The sequence below is a fragment of the Oncorhynchus tshawytscha genome, linkage group LG01 (assembly GCF_018296145.1).
Source record: "Oncorhynchus tshawytscha isolate Ot180627B linkage group LG01, Otsh_v2.0, whole genome shotgun sequence".
Classification (NCBI taxonomy): domain Eukaryota; kingdom Metazoa; phylum Chordata; class Actinopteri; order Salmoniformes; family Salmonidae; genus Oncorhynchus; species Oncorhynchus tshawytscha.
The window spans coordinates 24,346,485-24,368,097 of NC_056429.1; the positions used below are offsets into that span (position 1 = coordinate 24,346,485).

The 21,613-nt window shown below is 40.4% G+C and overlaps 1 protein-coding gene and 1 long non-coding RNA gene across 4 annotated transcripts in view; one reads left to right on the forward strand and one right to left on the reverse strand.

Annotated features, from left to right (window-relative positions):
• Positions 1-5,367, reverse strand: part of LOC112247393 (FAS-associated factor 1) — a 93,829-nt gene extending 88,462 nt beyond the window's left edge. Inside the window, exon 1 of one of the 2 annotated variants that reach the window (XM_024416178.2) lies at positions 4,966-5,367. In XM_024416178.2, the coding sequence (XP_024271946.1) occupies positions 4,966-5,022 (57 nt within the window). In that variant the 5' untranslated portion in view covers positions 5,023-5,367. The remainder of the gene's footprint in view (positions 1-4,965) is intronic. The other variant, XM_024416249.2, reaches the window with a different exon arrangement.
• A 1,318-nt stretch (positions 5,368-6,685) lies between these two features.
• Positions 6,686-11,250, forward strand: LOC112227761. 2 transcript variants are annotated; one of them, XR_002949948.2, is made up of 3 exons: positions 6,686-6,810; positions 7,307-8,173; positions 9,838-11,250. It is a non-coding gene; the product is annotated as an uncharacterized LOC112227761 (long non-coding RNA). The 2 variants fall into 2 exon arrangements; XR_002950004.2 differs by having other exon boundaries at positions 6,692-6,810; positions 8,047-8,173.
• Positions 11,251-21,613: the final 10,363 nt, after the last annotated feature.

Here is a 21,613-nt window from a genome sequence, read left to right on the forward strand (position 1 = left end):
CACTTTAATAATGGGAATTGATGGGAAATTATGTAAATATATCACTAGCCACTTTAAACAATGCTACCTTATATAATGTTACTTACCCTACATTATTCATCTCATATGCATACGTAGATACTGTACTCTATATCATCGACTGCATCCTTATGTAATACATGTATCACTAGCCACTTTAACTATGCCACTTGGTTTACATACTCATCTCATATGTATATACTGTACTCGATATCATCTACTGTATCTTGCCTATGCTGCTCTGTACCATCACTCATTCATATATCCTTATGTATATATTCTTTATCCCCTTACACTGTGTATAAGACAGTAGTTTTTTGGAATTGTTAGTTAGATTACCTGTTCGTTATTACTGCATTGTCGGAACTAGAAGCACAAGCATTTCGCTACACTCGCATTAACATCTGCTAACCATGTGTATGTGACAAATAAAATTTGATTTGATTTGATTTGACATTACATTACATTACATACATACTTTCCCCAGGTCGTTGCTGTAAATCAGAATGTGTTCTCAGTCAATTTACCTGTTAAAACAACGATTACATCTAGAAACTGCCCACACTAGTCACTGCTCAACTTCATCGTCATTTTTTTCTACCCATTAATCCGCTTTACAACAAGGAAAGGGTTTGGCCTGCCGGGATGTCCTTGTCCAATCGCGCTCTAGCGACTCCTTGTGGCCGAGCACATGCACGCTGACACGGTCGCCAGGTGTACGGTGTTTCCTCTGACAAATTGGTGCGGCTGGCTTCCGGGTTAAGCGAGCAGTGTCAAGAAACATTGTGGTTTGGCAGGGTCGTGTTTCGGGGGACGCACGGCTCTCGACCTTCCCCTCTCCCGAGACCGTACAGGAGTTGCAGCGATGGGACAAGCCTAACTAGTAATTGGATATCATGAAATTTGGGAGAAAAAGGGGTAAACATTTGTTTTAAATTGTAAGTAAAAATAACAATAGGCCTACGAGAAGGGGAGACAAAAATAATAGGACGTCATCTAACTGGAGGAAATTATTGTCCGACAAATGATTTAAGAAGCACTGCCCCAACAATGAAAAATAGTAGATATGTGCAGTGTGCACTCGACCTTGGGTTATTGCCGATGCGCTCCGCTGGTGCCAATAAAATAGGCTATACTATTGTTTGCTCAATTAGGTTGAGAATTATGCGCCTTGTATTTTCAAATATTGCGATAAGCTTGGCCTCTACTTTTCAGTCACAAATCAACAATAATCTGCTCAAATTGCACGCACTGCCTTCCCTTCCGACTGTAGGCAATATGATTTAAAGCCATCCACAATTTATTTAAGTAGCTAATGATCCTCTGTGCCCAAATCATGATTTAGTTGACTATTTTGAATGATTATATTTATTTATGTATAGACGGGAGTAGGCTAAATAGGCTATACAATTTTGGCAATTTAAATCAAAATGTACTTTTGGGAAAGCTTCCCCTTATGGACACGCCGCCTATGCTTGCATATAAAAAAACGGAACGCACTTAACCTCCATTCCCTATTCGATTGCAGGCTATGGATTATTTTGTTTGTGGGCCATTCTAAATCAAATAATTCCACATACATACTAGATTGCTGACAGGTGTATAACATTTTTGCACACAGCCATGCAATCTCTATAGACAAACATTGGCAGTAGAATGGCCCATTTTGAAGACCTCAGTGACTTTAAACGAGGCACTGTCATTGGCTGCCACCTTTCCAACAACTCAGTTTATCAAATTTCTGCCCTGGTCAACTATAAGTGCTGTTGTTGTGAAGTGGAAACGTCTAGGAGCAACAACGGCTCAGCCCAGAAGTGGTAGGCCACACAAGTTCACAGAACAGGCCTGCCGAGTGCTGCTTCCAACTTTGTGGCAACATTTTAAGGATGGCCCTTTCCAGCATGACAACGTCCCTGTGCACAAATTGAGGTCAATACAGAAATGGATTGTCGAGATCGTTGTGGAATAACTTGACTGGCCTGCACAGAGCCCTGACCTAAACCTCATTGAACACTTTTGGACTGCGAGCCAGGCCTAATCGTCTAAAATCTGTGCCCAACCACTTTTGGTCATGTAGTGTATATTAGTAGCCAATATTTTTTTAAATCTTTATTTAACTAGGCAAGTCAGTTAAGAACAAATTCTTATTTTCAATGACGGCCTAGGAACAGTGGATTAACTGCCTGTTCAGGGGCAGAACGATTGATTTGTACCTTGTCAGCTCGGGGGTTTGAACTAGTCCAAAGCTCTAACCACTAGGCTACCCTGCCGCCCAATATGAAAGACCACATAAAATTAAGAATAGTCTGCTGGATGAGAATATTATCAAGTGCTTGTCAAATTGTGAAGAGACTGATGAAACATGTGGAGCAGAGCTCATCATGCAGCCTTAGAATGTATAAAAAAATCTAAACATATAGCCTAACGTTTGTATTACAACTAAAGTTGTAAATAAATTGCATAAATAACTAAAGATTTTATTTTATTTTATTTCACCTTTATTTAACCAGGTAGGCTAGTTGAGAACAAGTTCTCATTTGCAACTGCGACCTGGCCAAGATAAAGCATAGCAGTGTGAACAGACAACACAGAGTTGCACATGGAGTAAACAATGAACAAGTCAATAACACAGTAGGAAAAAAAAAGGGGGAGTCTATATACATTGTGTGCAAAAGGCATGAGGAGGTAGGCGAATAATTACAATTTTGCAGATTAACCCTGGAGTGATAAATGATCAGATGGTCATGTACAGGTAGAGATATTGGTGTGCAAAAGAGCAGAAAAGTAAATAAATAAAAACAGTATGGGGATGAGGTAGGTAAAAATGGGTGGGCTATTTACCGATAGACTATGTACAGCTGCAGCAATCGGTTAGCTGCTCAGATAGCAGATGTTTGAAGTTGGTGAGGGAGATAAAAGTCTCCAACTTCAGCAATTTTTGCAATTCTTTCCAGTCACAGACAGCAGAGAACTGGAACGAAAGGCGGCCAAATGAGGTGTTGGCTTTAGGGATGATCAGTGAGATACACCTGCTGGAGCGCGTGCTACGGATGGGTGTTGCCATCGTGACCAGTGAACTGAGATAAGGTGGAGCTTTACCTAGCATGGACTTGTAGATGACCTGGAGCCAGTGGGTCTGGCGACGAATATGTAGCGAGGGCCAGCCGACTAGAGCATACAAGTCACAGTGGTGGGTGGTATAAGGTAAGAGGACCCCTTTCTTTGTTAACTGCTCAACACAGAATGTACATACTCCCTCGGGAAATCATTTGGGGAAATTTTTGTATTTTGTTCAGCTATGTTCAACTGTATTCTTCATACTATTAAAATAATGCAAAATGATGCCATGGAATTCTAGGCAAATCTTGTCTGCTAAATGAACTAGTGTAGCCCACAGCCATATGGCATTGCCAGATCAGGGGCTAACATAAGGACAACTCAGAATATGCTATTCTGTTCTTCTGAAATTAGGCTAAAGAAACATATTAAGAAAATGTAGGCTAAAATAAAATTTATTTTTTGTGATGGTGTAGGTTATATTAAATGGATTTATTCTCCTTCTTAAAATATAGATGTTAAAAAGGTCTGCATTAGTGGCTTGTAGGCTATGAGTGGAAGCCAGGAGATGCTAAACGTGTTTGTTATTTAATGGTCAATTACTGTGAGACTGGTAGTTATTTGCATTTCAATCACCAGCTGAGAAAATGTCATGAATGCCACAGCACTATTCAGACTGCAATTAGATGATAATATTTGGGTCAACTGTACATAGTGTGTTCTGTGAGTGTCACTGAGTAGGCTGATACACCATTTCATGAGTGCACAATCCATAGGTTTGGTTGTACAGTCGCATATAAGTATGCCCCCAATGCAATTCTGAAAATAATTCAGATATCCAGAGTGCAATCTAAACAGATGTAATTTAAAACAAATCCAAATAACTAATTACAACTATAACATTCAAACCTTGTTTAACATTATTTAGTCGAATTGTGTCATTATTTTACTATTTTTATCCGTTTGCATCAGTTTCATTGGGTACTTTTATTTTGAAGGCGACCCGCGGATTCCACTATTGTTGCTCACGCCAATGTTGTTTCACAACACACTGGTATGGCTAGCCTAAAGCTTGATTTTATTCAGTCACGTGGTGCACTGTGTTCTTCAGCTTTTTTTGTGGCCTTGTTATTCAACGACCTATTATCAGGATGATATAAAGTTCATTTGAACGTTAGGTAGCTAGCCAACTGACTTACCTGGCGAATAAATCATCACCACTTTACAGATAGTCAACCTTATTCCAGCTCATACTTTCAAACACTAGGGCAGGGACACACACTACATAAGAAATTCAAGTCTCTGCTAGCTAGCTCAACAGTGACCAAGCAAGTTAGCCAGCCATCTGTCAGTTGAATATTTACAATTCATGGCTAATTTATCGAAAGAGGACACCAAGCTAACTATATCATATTTAAATCCATGTTAGTTATGTGCTCTGCTTTGTTGTTACTAGTAGCTAGTGAGCTAGCAACTGACGTCTAGCCATCTAGCTACTAGACTGGCATACCACATTAGTTGGCCAGCGAACGTTAGCTCATTTTGGGGGCTGACAGCTTTACGAAATGCTCTGCAACAATGTAATTCTAAAATACCCCAAACGCACCTGTGTTTACTTACACACACTTTGTTAAAATGCATCAACTTATTGATTAAGCGGGACAGTGGTGCAGCTCAATTTGCTAACGTTAGCTGGCTTGTTAGCTAGTTAGCATGCTAACGTGAGCTAAGTAAGCGTTAACACGCTAGCTAGCGAAATGTGTTTGCCTTGTCAGCTGACGAGACAGCACTGTTGACATTGACACTGCCTATCAATGTACGTTACGATTCAACATAAACTAAGTAAGTAGCTAGCTTTGTTATTGTGACATGAGGAAAGTTGGAACCCACCTGAAAGTCAGCCAAAATAATTTCTCTGTCCATGTTGTTTTCGCTATCAGAGGCCATCGCAGTGACTGGCTAAAACGCTAGCAAGCTATTTTTCTTCTATCGCTTGCTTGCTATCTCGCTTCACTCACTCAGGCAAAGGGTCACTAGATATCATGTAAATATCGTCTTAAGTAAACTCAAGACATCAATATGCGCCAGATGTCTAAGGAGCAAATGCCACACTTTGGGTTGGTTTGTACAGCTTATATGAATTTCAATTCTCTGTTATCGTCAGTATTCACGGCTATGTCTTCGCTTTACGGCAACCGCAAAGTTGGGTATGGTTCATCTTGCTGTAACGTTCTAAACACATATACATTCAATGTATAGAGCGCGAATGGGTCGACAAAGAGTTGGAAGGCTCTATTTTTTTGAGAACCCATTTGATTCTATGCATTTAATTTTCTATTTGCAACATTGGAACCTTTCGCCTTCACGGTATGCCCAAATTGTCGCATCGTGAGGAAGCTCAGCTGTTATTCTTAAAGAGACAATTCTCTTTGATAAATACATTTCATTGTACTCCATACCAGTAGCATATGCAAGGTAATAAAAGCATGCCTATCAGGACAACCCATCAAAGGAGACAGAAAATGTAGATCAGTTATTTTTTGCATTTTCAAATTGAAAATGGACCAATAAAGCAAGTTCTGTATTCTTGTATATTTTACTGTATTGTATTGTACTAGACCACAAAACCAGAAATAGCCCACATAACGGATTCATTTGTTTTAACATTAGCCTTACTTTTGAGCTTTCACATCAAAAGTTTAATAAACTACTATGAGAAAACAACACAAACTCCAATGGACAGCTCCAATGGCCCACACTGCGTACTGAAGGCTTATAGCCAACATTTCTCATGTCTCACAAGACGGAAATCTCTCATTCTAAAAATGTTTAACATAATGATTTAAGTAGCCTAAGTTATTCATTTGACATAAAAGGCTTACAAATAGGGATAAGCAATATTCTTTCCAATGGTCATCTTACATAATAACATTTTTGAATAGGCATGAGTTTAGTAGACTTAGCTAGCATAGGCCCTACACCTGTCTTTCCCCCATCATAACCCAAATTCTAGGTTGTTTTTATTTGTAAATTGAGTCTTTTAACAATGTATAGCTTTAAAATATGGTTCAACTATCAATCTCATGGAATATCAGTCTTTCCAATCTACTCTGTCGATCAATGTTTCCCATCCCTCATTTTACCAAACAAAGTGACAGGGTCAGGCTGTGAAATTGCAGACTTGGCCTTCAATAGCTAATCTAGGCATGCCGACCTCATTGATAACAAAATCATAATGCTTATGTTTGTATGCATAGGCCTAGGTTATATCCAAAATAACTGATTGAATATATCATGTTTTTGACAGGTAGGCTTACCTACACTCTCACAATGGTAGCCCTATGATATGACTAGTTTGTGCAGAAAATGGCTCTGCTTCTGTGCTCTCAAGTTTAATTGTTGCCTTTGCCAGAGACATGACAACCGAACCTAACCAGAGAGCAATATGAACTGTTCTGGAACAACATTCCGTGGCATATTTTAGTTATGAAAATGTGATCTTGTGGTTGCACTCGGGAAAGTAGCCTAGGACGCTATCGTCATAACTGCAGCCTCTGCAGCCTTTTTGATGATCACTGTTTTCAGTCCCGCCCTCTCGCTTTTGTCGACTGTTATGCGTTCGGATTCCGTATTTGAAAAATAGGCTAAAAGTGATGTCAAGAACAGCCTTTTTTCCTCAAATACTGACTTCCAACCAGTCGAATGAATTAACTAATTCAACATATGATGGCAAGGGTAAGGAGGTGTCGTATGTAGGAGAATGTTATATGAATTAAGGCTAGACTATACATTGAAATGTGTGTAGGCTATGTTAAGATATATTCCTACATGATTAGGCTACACCTACCCGGCATATGCCTGTTACAGACTGAACTTGAAACTACTTAGCCCATGGTGTGGTTGATTTCATTTATTTACTCAACTTTACAAGTTTAGTAGCGTAAATCTGTTCAGTGTAACAGATGGTAGGCAATGCTGCTACAGTAATGTGCTCAGCGGAATATGCTAATATAACGTCAATAACAAATGACTAAACTGTTCCCGCGCACTGTCCCGAACAAACACTTTAGGCTACTATTAATGAAGCAAAGAAGGACGATATCCAGACCGTGTATCGTCATTTGAAAATGGGCGGGAAGTGTACATAAAACTCTGAACAAGCATCTCTCCAAATGTCATTGGATGACTTAACGTTGTCAGAATGTTTTTTTTTTTAAACTATCTTTCTCAGCCCCGGACTGGTAAGAGAGCAAGTCGACAATCAGAAGCTACAAATTTACAAGCCCTAACGAAACGGCAATGTTCCATGGATACAGTTGCAGCAGGACATCATAGGCAACGTTTTTGAGAGCAGGAGACAGACCAACATTTTGGAGTTGCAGATAAGTTGCACCTGTAGGCTAACCTGTATCGTCAGTCCGGAAGGGTAGTATATAGCCAAATTGTGGAGTTGGATAGAATCTTTCAGAATAACACGGGTCTATAAATTAACCATGGGAAATATCCCTGAACACTCTTTTAGAATCTCAAACGTTATCACGTGAACGGGGTTCATGAATAAAGATAAACCTCAACTCTGCAGGCTGGACGATTGGAATTAGTTTTTAGTTTTTCAACTTCGTGCATCTTGGTCTACAAGTGGGCATCCAACATTCCAATCCAATGTGATAAAAAAATTAATCATTTTTAAGGAAGGTGGTGATGACCATACACTTGAGTTGGAAATGGCGTGACATCCATGTTTTCCGTGCTGATGCGAGTTGTTACATTGGGATGGTATTAAAAAGGGAGGCGGACCCTGGCAGTGTACCAACTTCTTTCAGGCTACAGACTATTTACTACATTTTCGCAGTCCCTTGCGTCACAACCAAGAAGACGTATACCATCAAAATCATTCACACATACCTTAGTATCAACTTGTGAAACCTGTATCATATAACATTATTCTCTTTATGGTTTTCGTCCACCAAGAATGGCTGGAGGGGCAAACAGACTGAGCAGCGCATCTGCAAGAGGAGACTTAGCAGAAGTCGAGATGTTATTACAGAACGGAGCAGATGTTAATGAAAACAATGTATTCGGCAGGACACCGTTACAGGTTGGTTCTGCATTTGATTTTATAAACATGTAAATCTATAAATTCATGATTCAGTCTATTTGATCGATTTGAACTTAAACTACCACATCTTAGCATATGTGTGTTAGTATAGCCTAATGTAAAATGGACTAAACTGCGTGCTTTATTGACAAATAAAGTGTTAAAATTATCCAGAGGATACACTTTCTGTAACATGGACTATATATATACTTGATCCAAATGATTTTGAACGAATAGTCTAATATAGCATAAAGAGAATAGGCTGTGTTGGGTGTCATATTTTAAATTGTATGATTTATGGAGAGTGCAGCAAAGTGACTTGTAAGGCCTTAATTTAGTAGCATTATGTGAACCACTAAAACCCCCAATGTAGACTAGAATAATGATGTACACCTATTCGTGATTTACCAGAAATTGTAATTGCAATGCATTATATATTTGTTGTTATTGAATATATTCATATTTTTTACATTCTGTAGACTAAAAAGTTTAACAGGTTAATATATCTTGATAAGGATGGGTTCAAACATTATGAAAACTTGTCAATCACTGAATGATATGATTATGTGTTTATATTTATAAAGAAGTATCATTGCTCAATAGTGATAATTAAAGAAGATAATATAGTCAAGACCTTGATGCTTGACCTCATGCACTACTCTTTGGACAAGCATGCACACTCAAACACATAGGCCTCTGAAACATGTAATTGGTTTCAACAAGACTATTTCTTCAATTTTAAGCTTAGAGATAAAACACTAATTTGCTGTTTCTTTATGTCATGACACATTTATGTGGGTTGATCACTTGGTTGGTTAGGCTATATTTATACCGCCGTGGCATACGTCTGAATATCTGCCTTTGACCACATGGGGAATCTCCAAATGCAATGTTTGCTTTAGAAATGTAACTAAGTTTACTGTTTTCTCAAATTACACAATCAAACTCATGTAAAACTAGCAAATTGCAGATTGTGAAAGACTGTTGATTTGGACAGTTCATGACCAGACTGGATAGATTTTCAGGCTAATCTCTTACCATGTTATAGGGTCCAGGGTGCAGATGAAAAGGGCTGAAAGTGGTTAATTGACCCAACCACACGTTTTTGTTGAATGTATAACTCCAATTTAGGCCTATACTCAAATTCAAAGTGCTCTATAAGATTTACCTTAGTACATAAGAAAACGATATAAGTATGACATGTATCCTCACGCACAAACTGTAATACACTATTAGTATCACTCCTCTCTTCCAAATGAAAAATATATGTCATGGCTATTAATTCTATATGCCTAAGAATGATGACGATGAACTAAGGCTCTATGATTTATTAGAAGATAATAGGTTTACATCATTTAGGTAAAAGACGAATGAAAAAAAGGTTAACACAATGAATACATAATACATTGTTATGTGGTTTAGATTCGTTTTTTATCGTTCCGTTTGAAAACAACAGGTGTAAATCTAGACGTGTCTCTCCCCCGGCAACAGAGCCCTAAATAATTCCTATTTTCCTTAAAACAGTATACTTCTTACAGCCTTCATGTTCTGTCTTTGCATCTACTATACTATATAAGTATTCCGCTCTCAACCAGCTCTGATATTCGATTATATTTCCCCCCCTTTTTTTCTTCTTTCTTTCTTTCTTACATTTTTTTTTACAGGTGATGAAACTTGGTAACCCCGCCATCGCCGAAGCGCTGCTGAGGGCGAACGCAAATCCAAACGTGCGCGACCATGTCAGAGGTCTCACCATCACTCATGACGCTGCAAGGGATGGCTATGCAGACACTCTACACGTACTGATGGATCATGGCGCAGACGTCAATCTCCTGGACAATGAAGGCAATCTTCCATTGCATCTAGCCGCAAGAGAAGGCTATCTTGATGTGGTCCAGCTCCTTGTTGGTTGTACGATGGAAGCCACGAGGTGCAACTCCAAAGGCCACACACCTTATGATCTGGCGACTATGAACCATAGAGTATCCATTGCGCAATACATTCAGGGGCACACTAATTAATGAATATATATCGGACAATCCTGGCTGGGATAGCGAGGTGGTAGGCCTGCATAAGAACGAGGAAGAAAGTAGCAAAAACATGTAGGTCCATCTACCTCTCTGGTTACAATGTATTTGGATGTTTTTCAGACATGATAGCCTCAATTCTCAATCATAAAGGAGGACCCTAGCATGAAGGTTTCCTCCAAACTTAATAAGAAAACATAGCCTAATTCCATAGTTTTTGACTCCAATTTTCTCCATCGCAGAACAAATGTGTCGAGATTTTTTGCCACTGGAATGATCATTTGAATCTATTTAATATATTAAAGCATTTTTAGGCCGACAACATTTCCCTAACAACATCTCCAGCTGCTTTGTTTCTCTTTTTTTTCTCATGTTTTTCCGATATTTCCTAGTAGTACACGTAAGGTGGGGATTTGTCTTTCAAATTCAATTCACTACCAACATTTTAACTATTTGAGATGTGGGTTTGATACTTCAACGACTATTTAAAATTAAATGAGGAACAATATTTTATTGTTTAACTTCAAGACCATAGGCTGTAGGTATTAGAATAGATGACCCTCTTCATCCATGGTAGCCTACTCTTGTGCGCATAGCAAATGTCTTATTTTGTCCCGATAGCCCATTTTGTTAATTAAACCCATGCTATTTTGAGTAATAACCCAGTGACCTAGGCCTACCTTCATTCTTCTTGTCCAGACCATTGGTCATAAATTATCAATCTAATGGTAGCCTGACTGTATCGGCAATTATTTTCGATTTTACGTGCACTTGTAAATAATCAAACAAATAGATTTTGTAAGGAACTGTGAAAGCACGCGTTTACTAATATTCACGTTTTATTTTTTACCAAAGACAACAACTGTCTGCAGGTCTTACCTGATTTTCTGTTTGGCTTTTAGATAGCAATTTGGTTGAAATATAATGTACGTAGGGCTATACTACCAGTATGCCTCGTTTTACTGTATTATCTTCTATTTGAATATTGCTAATCGATGTTTTTCACTGTTGTTTGATTTGTGAGACGAATAAATTCATTTGTCCACTGATTATTAGAAGTTTGCGTCATTTTTAAAATAATTTGCAATTTTTTTATATCCCCCCTGAGGCTACTCAGCACTGCTGATGTGATCAACCAACAGTGATTGTTCCATACGATATAGTATTTTAATAATTCAAGGAAAATATAGGCTGTTGAAAGTAGGCATACCCTACCTTGGAATGAAGTATATGAGCTGGACCGAAATACTAGGGGTCACAATGAAACTATAAAAAATATTGTTACTCCAAACATTGGCTAGACATCTGCTTTGTTTCTACATTTATTGTCAATGTGATTTTGAAATCATGTAATGTTAGTTTTAAGGTGGCTATAGAGTTGCTAAATGTTTATGGTACTATTCAAGCCATCGAATGTCTATCCACGCCCCACTTTGACAGGCAATTCCTATATATATATATATATATATATATATTATTTTTATTCCTTTGCAAATTAACAGCGCAATGAACATTCAAATACGAACTTCAAACATTCACGACTTGTGGTGGCCACTTGGAGAAAAGCACAGCAAAGCCATAGCTTATAGGCCTAACCTGCTACCTTAGGTTAGGTGAGGAGGAACATGCCCAATTTCTGTCCCACGGTCATATTTGAGAAGTTTGGCACTTTGAATGGCAATATCATTTGCCTTTTAAAAGCGAGAAAACGTTTATATTTTTTAGAAATAAGTTTAGTCAAACTGTGAAGGGCTATGTAATACCCTCATGAACATAATGTGGTTGACTTCTTTCTAGTCATGTTGGCTATGTAGGCTATCTAATCATGTTGTCTCCCAAACAAGCTTAGTTAATATAAGCAAAGCGATGAGACTACTTTATTTCAATTGGGATAGGCCTACAGTACAGCCATCAAGACAAAAGTAATCAGGTATGCTTGAATGTAATGATCCCTTTTACGACACATTCAATCAAATTTACATTTGCAGTGTTGTTTTGGCGGTGTCGGAGGTGGAACTCCGTCGGTTTTATTTTCATATCATTGAGTTATATTAGCCCAACCGGCCAGCAGATGGCGCTATTATTCCTTTGAAGTTGTCATCTGCATCCAACTGGAATGTTTGCAGCAGGGTATAGACCCACACAGAGGAGGTGTTATAATACCCATAAAACCCAGTGGTCAAACAGGGAAATGGTTCCAATCGTTTTTCCACAATTCATTTTTCCCATAGAGGATTTTAGACACACTTAAAATTAGGGCTGTGTTTTGTGTATGCTTACCCTGGCGTGACGTTTTCATAACCACATACATCTCTGACAAGGTGACTTTTATCAATATATTCATCTTTATTTACTCTCAGATTCGAAAATGCTAATTAGCTTTAAAATAGACATCAAAACAAAAAAATCTGCAAATTAGCATTTCATTTTGGGGGATAAATACAGGCGAATATATTGATAAATTCACCTTGTCCTAGAGAGATTTACACGGTTATCAAAACGTCACCCCAGGGTAAGCCTACACGAAACACAGCCCTTATTTGAAGTGTATCTAAAATCCCCAATGGAAAAATAATTGGAACCATTTCCCTGTTTGACCACTAGGTTATATGGATGTTATAATTCTTTACCTTTATTTAACCAGGCAAGTCAGTTAAGAACAAATTCTTATTATCAATGACGGCCTAGGAACAGTGGGTTAATTGCCTGTTCAGGGGCAGAATGACAGATTTGTACTTTGTCAGCTCGGGGGTTTGAACTTACAACCTTCCGGTCACTAGTCCAACGCTCTAACCACTAGGCTACCCTGCCGCCCCTATTATTTCTCTGTATATGAACCAGGGGGCCAGGATTCCTGTCTGCAAGCACGCGTTCCACTTTGCTAAGAGGGCACTTTCGGTACTGCAGTTTAGCTGAAGTCAAGCCCAAAAGGAAAATTCCCATCGACGGCCCCATAGAGAAGTCCAAAAAATAATAATTTAAAAACACTTTTGTTATCACTTTTGAGCCAAAACTATCTATATTATTATTTAAGTTATTGTCCCCAAGGCTGATTTTTACACAGCCACAGATATTAACATTTTATATTCATCCAATATCTGTTATATTTCTGGATGACATGATGAAGTTGTTGCCACTCTCTCTGCTCCATTGCTCACTGTCTGCGCTAGTGCACAGGCGTTATAGGCTCTGTTAAGCCGATAGCGACCACCACGAAACAGTGTTTGCGAATATGAGTAGATTACATTGAAAACAACAGGCATCCATCTTGGACGCAGTCTCTAGTTCATAGATAGCTCTAGGCCCTATTATTCCTTTTATGTCGTTTGACATCTGGGTCCAACAGGAATGTATGCAGCCGGCTATGCACTTCTGTCCCCGGGCAACCAACTCATACATAAAACATCCTCCATTCAGGTTGCAAGGGTGTAGGTTTCCTCCTCAACTAGCTTTAATGGCAAGCTGCTGAAAAAAAATAAGCTGGAAAAGTATGCATACAGTCTTAATCAAACAACATTTTCCACCACCATGCTAGCTAAAGTGGCTAAAGCTTCTTCCTGATGTTCAGCCAATCAGGTTTCAGCAGTCTGTTGTTTACCCCTGGCTGAAATCTGTGTGCAACATCAGGATGTAGCATTATCCACTCTAGGGAGAGACTATAAGGACACAACTGACCCTTAAACTGACTAGCAAAAACCTAAAAGTGACATTTACCCTAACCCTTACCCTAACATTAACCGTTTTAAACTTCAATGGGGTGACATCAGACTTGGGACCTCCCAAGGAACCCGTTTGGAGACTGTGTCCAAGATGTCCGACCATTGAACAACGTAATCTACTCATGTTCGCATACACTGTTTCGTAGTTGCTTTTAATTTTCTGACTGGGATTACTGCGCATGCACACTAGCACTCAATGCGCACTGGACAGACAGCAGTATCGGCTAGCATGCTCCAGCAACTCTGTCAGTACGTGGACAGCTAAACAAGCCAAACGGAACATCCCCAGGCTACTTGGGCTCATGTCGTAGAGCATGAATATAAAATGTTAATATCTTCGGTTGTGAGTGATGGAAAAATGTATTTTGGATAACTCAATGGATGTTTTGTGCACAAAGGGGAGGACTAAACTGTCTTATTAGGAATTTTCAGATTTGTCTTCTCTAAAGGAATTGTCTTTCTGGGCCATACTTCAGTTAAACTGCAGTACCAGGCAAAACTGTAGGTGCAGTCAAAAGCGTGCTTCCAGACCAGAACCCTGGCCCCTTTGTGAGGGAGTTGAAAAGGGTGAGACTAAAGTTGAGGAAGCCTGAATTTAATGCAAGTTCTCCATAATATTGCAGCATGAATGACCAATCAAAGCACACCATAGCTTCCAGCCCCCTAATGGATTGGCTTACAATAGCTGTTAATACAGTGGCTTGCGAAAGTATTCACCACCCTTGCCATTTTTCCTATTTTGTTGCCTTACAACCTGGAATTAAAATTGATTTTTGGGGGGTTTGTATCATTTGATTGACACATTCCTACCATGTTGAAGATGCAAAATATTTTTTATTGTGAAACAAAGAAGAAATAAGACAACAAAAAAACAGAAAACTTGAGCATGCATAACTACTCACCCCCCCCAAAGTCAATACTTTGTAGAGCCACGTTTTGCAACAATTACAGCTGCAAGTCTCTTGGGGTATGTCTCTATAAGCTTGGCACAACTAGCCACTGGGATTTATGCCCATTCTTCAAGGCAAAACTGCTCCAGCTCCTTCAAGTTGGATGGGTTCCGCTGGTGTACAGCAATCTTTAAGTCATACAACAGATTCTCAATTGGATTGAAGTCTGGGCTTTGACGAGACCATTCCAAGACATTTAAATGTTTCCCCTTAAACCACTCGAGTAGAAGTCAACCGATTAATCCGAATGGCCAATTAATTAGGGCCGATTTCAAGTTTTCATAACAATCGGTAATCAGCATTTTTGGACACCGATTATGAACGACTACATTGCACTCCACGAGGAGATGCGTAGCAGGCTGACTACCTGTTATGCGAGTGCAGCAAGGAGCCAAGGTAAGGTGCTAGCTAGCATTAAACTCATCTTATAAAAAACAATCAATCTTAACATAATCACTACTTAACTACACATGGTTGATGATATTACTAGTTTATCTAGCTTGTCCTTTCCTGCATTTGCCAGCAGCTCTTCGCTGTGCTTCAAGCTTTGCGCTGGTTATGACTTCAAGCCTATCAACTCCCGAGATTAGGCTGGCAATACTAAAGTACCTATTAGAACATTCAATAGTCAAAGGTATATGAAATACAAATGGTATAGAGATAAATAGTCCAAAATAACTACAACCTAAAAGGAACCACCAGCTTTCATATGTTCTGAGCAAGGAACTTAAACGTTAGCTTTTTTACATGGCACATATTGCACTTTTACTTTCTTCTCCAACACTTAGTTTTTTCATTATTTAAACCAAATTGAACATGTTTCATTATTTATTTGGGACTAAAATTGATTTTATTGATGTATTATATTAAGTTAAAATAAGTGTTCATTCAGTATTCTTGTAATTGTCATTATTACAAATATATGTATAAAAATCGGCCGATTAATCGGTATTGGCTTTTTTGGTCCTCTAATAATTGGTATTGGTGTTGAAAAATCATAATTGGTCGACCTCTACACTCGAGTGTTGCTTTAGCAGTATGCTTAGGGTCATTGTCCTGCTGGAAGGTGAACCTCCATCCCAGTCTCAAATCTCAATAATTACCCTGTATTTAGTGCCATCCATCAATCCTTCAATTCTGACCAGTTTCCCAGTCCCTGCCGATGAAAAACATACCCACAGCATGATGCTGCTACCACCATGCTTCACGGTGGGGATAGTGTTCTCGGGGTGATAGCATTTTCCTTGATGGCCAAAAAGCTCCATTTTAGTCTCATCTGACCAGAGTACCTTCTTCCATATGTTAATTTTTTTCTTTAAGCAATGGCTTTTTTTCTGGCCACTCTTCCGTAAAGCCCAGCTCTGTGGAGTGTACAGCTTAATGTGGTCCTATGGACAGATACTCCAATCTCCACTGTGGAGCTTTGCTGCTCCTTCAGGGTTATCTTTGGTATCTTTGTTGCCTCACTGATTAATGCCCTCCTTGCCTGGTCTGTGAGTTTTGGTGGGCAGCCCTCTCTTTTTTTTTACTCCTTTTTCTCCCCAATTTCGTGGTATCCAATTGTTTTAGTAGCTACTATCTTGTCTCATCGCTACAACTCCCGTACGGGCTCGGGAGAGACGAACGTTGAAAGTCATGCGTCGTCCGATACACAACCCAACCAAGCCGCACTGCTTCTTAACACAGCGCCATCCAACCCGGAAGCCAGCCGCACCAATGTGTCGGAGGAAACACCGTGCACCTGGCAACCTTGGTTAGCGCGCACTGCGCCCAGCTCGCCACAGGAGTCGCTGGTGCACGATGAGACAAGGATTTCCCTACCGGCCAAACCCTCCCTAACCCGGATGACACTAGGCCAATTGTGCATCACCCCACGGACCTCCCGGTCGCGGCCGGTTACGACAGAGCCTGGGCGCGAACCCAGAGTCTCTGGTGGCGCAGCTGGCGCTGCAGTACAGTGCCCTTAACCACTGCGCCACCCGGGAGGCCCCCGGGCAGCCCTCTCTTGACAGGTTTGTTGTGGTGCCATATTCTTTACATTTTTTTAAATAATGGATTTAATGGTGCTCCGTAGGATGTTCAAAGTTTCTGATATTTTTTTCTAACCCAACCCTGATCTGTACTTCTCCACAACTTTGTCCCTGACCTGTTTGGAGAGCTTCTTGGTCTTCATAGTGCCGCTTGCTTGGTGGTGCCCCTTGCTTAGTGGTGTTGCAGACACTGGGGCCTTTCAGAACAGGCATATATATACGTAGATCATGTGACAAACCATGTGACACTTAGATTGCACACAGGTGGACTTTATTGAACTAATTATGTAACTTCTGAAGGGAATTGGTTGCACCAGATCTTATTTGGGGGCTTCATAGCAAAGGGGGTGAATACATATGCACACACCACTTTATCGTTTTAATTAAAAAATATATTTTTGAAGAAGTTATTTTTTTCATTTCACTTCACCAATTTGGACTATTTTGTATATGTCCATTACATGAAATCCAAATAAAAATCAATTCAAATTACAGGTTGTAACGCAACAAAATAGGTAAAAAGCCAAGGGGGGTGAATACTTTTGCAAGGCACTGTACCTAGCTTGCTTGCTTGCTAGCACCCACATGACAACAGCTGGTGCGCAATCTCTAATATTACCCCCCCCCATGGAAATCTGGAAATCTAATACACATACCAAAACTCTCTCCCGCCCTCCATTTGGCAAATCTGACCATAACTCTGGTTATATACAAGCAAAAACTCAAACAGAAAGTACCAGTGACACTCTCAATACGGAAGTGGTCCGAGGAAGCAGATGCTAAGCTACAGGACTGTTTCACTAGCACAGACTGGAATATGTTCCCGGGATTCATCCAATGGCATTGAGGAGTTTACCACATCAGTCAACGGATTCATTAATACGTGCATCGACGTCATCCCCACAGTGACCGTAAGTACATATCCCAACCAGAAACTATGGATTACAGGTAACATTTGCACTGAGCTAAAGGCTAGAGCTGCCACTATCAAGGAGCAGGACACTAATCCGGAAATCTATAAGAAATCCAGCTACGACCTCCGACGAGCTGTAAAACAGGCAAAGCATCAATACAGGACTAAGATCAAATCCAACTAAGCAACACTGAACCATGCAACAGAGCACCAGCTGTTCCAGACAACTGCGTGATCAAACTCTCCATAGTCAATGGGAGTAAGACCTTTAAACAGGTTAACATTCACAAGGCTGCAGGGCCAGACGGATTACCAGGATGATTTCTCAGAGCATGTGCTGACCAGCTTTTCAAACTCTCCCTGACTCAGTCTGTAATACCTACATGTTTCAAGCAGACCACCATAGCCCGTGCCCAAGGTAACCTGTCTAAATTACTAATGCCTCATAGCACTCACATCTGTAGCCATTAAATACAAAAAAAGTCTGGCCATGGCTCACATCATCACCATTATCCCAGACACACTGGACCCACTCCAATTTCCATACCGCCCCAACAGGTCATTCAATCTCTATTGCACTTTACACTGCCCTCTCCCACATGGACAAGAGGTACACCTATGTTTAGAATGTTGTACATTGACTACAGCTCAGTGTTCAACACCATAGTGCCCTAGAAGCTCATCACTAAGCTAAGGACCCTGACACTGAAAACCTCCCTCTGCAACTGGATCCTGGACTTCCTGATGGGCCGCTCCAGGTGGTGAGGGTAGGCAACAACACATCCGCCATGCTGATTCTCAACAAGGGGACTCCTCAGGGGTGCGTGCTTAGTCCCCTCCCTACTCCCTGTTCACCCACGACAATCTGGCCGAGAACGACTCCAACACCATCATTTGGACACTGTGTTAACTAACCTCTAAATGAGCTTCAATGCCATACAACACTCCTTCCGTGGCCTCCAACTGCTCTTAAATGCTAGTAAAACCAAATGCACGCTTTTCAAACGTTCGCTGCTGGCACACTGGACGGTTCTGACCTAGAATATGTGGACAACTACAAATACCTTGGTGTCTGGCTAGACTGTAAACTCTTCTTCCAGACTCATATTAAACATCTCCAATCCAATCTAGAATCGGCTTTCTATTTCGCAACAAAGCCTCCTTCACTCACGCCGCAAAACTTACTATAGTAAAACTGACTATCCTACCAATCCTCGACTTCAGCGATGTCATCTACAAAATAGCTTCCGATACTCTACTCAGCAAACTGGATGCAGTCTATCACAGTCCCATCTGTTTTGTTACCAAAGCCCGTTATACCACCCACCACTGCGACCTGTATGCTCTAGTCAGCTGGCCCTCGCTACATATTCGTCGCCAGACCCACTGGCTCCAGGTCATCTATAAATCTATGCTAGGTAAAGCTCCGCCTTATCTCAGCTCACTGGTCATGATAACAATACCCACCTGTAGCACGCGCTCCAGCAGGTATATCTCACTGGTCATCCCCAAAGCCAACACCTCCTTTGGCCGCTTTTCCTTCCAGTTCTCTGCCTCCAGTGACTGGAATGAATTGCAAAAATCGCTGAAGCTGGAGACTTATATTTCCCTCACCAACTTTAAACATCAGCCATCTGAGCAGCTAACCGATCGCTGCAGCTGTACGTAGTCCATCTGTAAATAGCCCACCCAATCTACCTACCTCATCCCCATATTGTTTTTATTTACTTTTCTGCTCTTTTGCACACCAGTATCTCTACTTGCACATCATCATCTGCTCAATTATCACTCGTGTTAATCTACTAAATTGTAATTACCTCACTACTATGGCCTATTTATTGCCTACCTCCTCACGCCATTTGCACACACTGTATATAGACGTTCTTTTTTCTATTGTTTTATTGACTGTACGCTTGTTTATTCCATGTGTATCTCTGTGTTGTTGTTTGTGTCGCACTGCTTTGCTTTATCTTGGCCAGGCCGCAGTTGTAAATGAGAACTTGTTCTCAACTGGCCTACCTGGTTAAATTAAGGTGAAATATTTGTTTAAAATTTTTTAAATTAAGTTTGCTGATGACACAACGGTGGTAGGCCTGAGCACTGACGACGTTGAGACAGTTTATAGGGAGGAGGTTAGAGACCTGGCAGTGTGGTGCCAGGACAACAACCTCTCCCTCAACTTCAGCAAGACAAAGGAGTTGATCGTGGACTACAGGAAACGGAGGACCGAGCACACCTCCATTCACATCGACGGGGCTGTTGGAGTGGGTTGAGAGCTTCAAGTTCCTATGTGTCCACATTACTGAGCATCTATCATGGTCCACACACACCAACACAGTCGTAAAGAGGGCACAACAACGCCTGTTACTCCTCAGGAGGCTGACAAGATTTGTCCTGGGCCCGCAGCTGCACCATTGAGAGTGAGTTTTGGTGGGCAGCCTCTCTTGACATGCTGTATCACCGCTTGGTATGGCAACTGCTTGGCATCCAACATCCTGCTTGGCATAGACAGTTCTCTCTGCTACTGCATGGCAAGCAGTACCGATGCACCAAGTCTGGAACCAACAGGACCCTGAACAGCTTCTTCTCCTAAGCCACAAGACTACTAAATAGGAATTATGGCTATTATGACTCATACTGTGGTACTCTATAGCTCTGTATAGTTCTGCATTGACATGATTGGTTGACAGTAGGTGGGGGCAGGAGGTCCTGTATAAACTCATATTCCTTCAGAATACCTCTGCTCTGCGAAGCGCAAGAAGTATGAATGCCCTGACTTCTGCAGAGGCCATATCATAGTAGATGTTGTACGGCCACTGCAGACGTCTGTCTGGCTGCAACCTGGTCTCAGAGCATTTTGTATTATTCTGTGTGTAAATCTGAAAGCAAACTCTGAAATAGCATATTGTTTTTATGAAGATTTTAAAATATTCACATGAAAATCTGTCGCCAATTGTAAGGAAACCTAGCTATAGACACCCTAAATACTCTGCCAAGTGCGCTAGTCCTTTGATTATGCCTGCACATCATGGTTCCCCAGCAGCCCAAAACATCTAAAGAATAAGCTACCAGACAAAATAACTTGTTAGAATTGTACTTAAACTCCCCCCACATACTGTCTATAGCTCTGTAATGTGTCTGTATTAATGTATTTATGTAAAAAAAAGTTGTGTAAGGAATGTATGTAAGGAAAAAGTCCCCAACTTTAATCCCAGTCACTGTTAAAAAATATTTGTGTAAATACAGTACCAGTCAAAAGTTCTGACACACCCACTCATTCAAAACCCTTGAATGAGTAGGTGTATTTTTTTAACTGACAAATAAAAAATTGGATTCCCAGCTAGCTGATCATTGTCTGTAGTACCGATGCACCAAGTCTGGTGAACCCTAAACCTTCTGGCACGTAGCCCTGCGTGCCATCGACTGTGCCACAAAAGCATACTGAAGTGCCAAAAACGATATCCATGTTAATAAACACAGGGTTGCGATAGTTATTGTTATTTGTGGTCGTAAACATTATTTTGAGTTAATTCTATGAGTGGGGAGGGTGTTCAATTTATTTTACAATACAAGAGTAGAGTCATGTGAAAATATGTTTTACTTTGTGGAGGGGAGTGCTTTTTTTTCTTTTGCTGTTTTCCAAATAGCTTTTTATTTTTTAAATTGTGTAGAAATGCAATTACTGAGCTTGAATATGAACTCATCCTCTGTTACTGTATTTGTCTCCCTAAGTTGCCCTGTGGCCCACTGCATTCAGTGTTGATCAACATCTACATACCGCTAACACTGTTGGTGCAACTT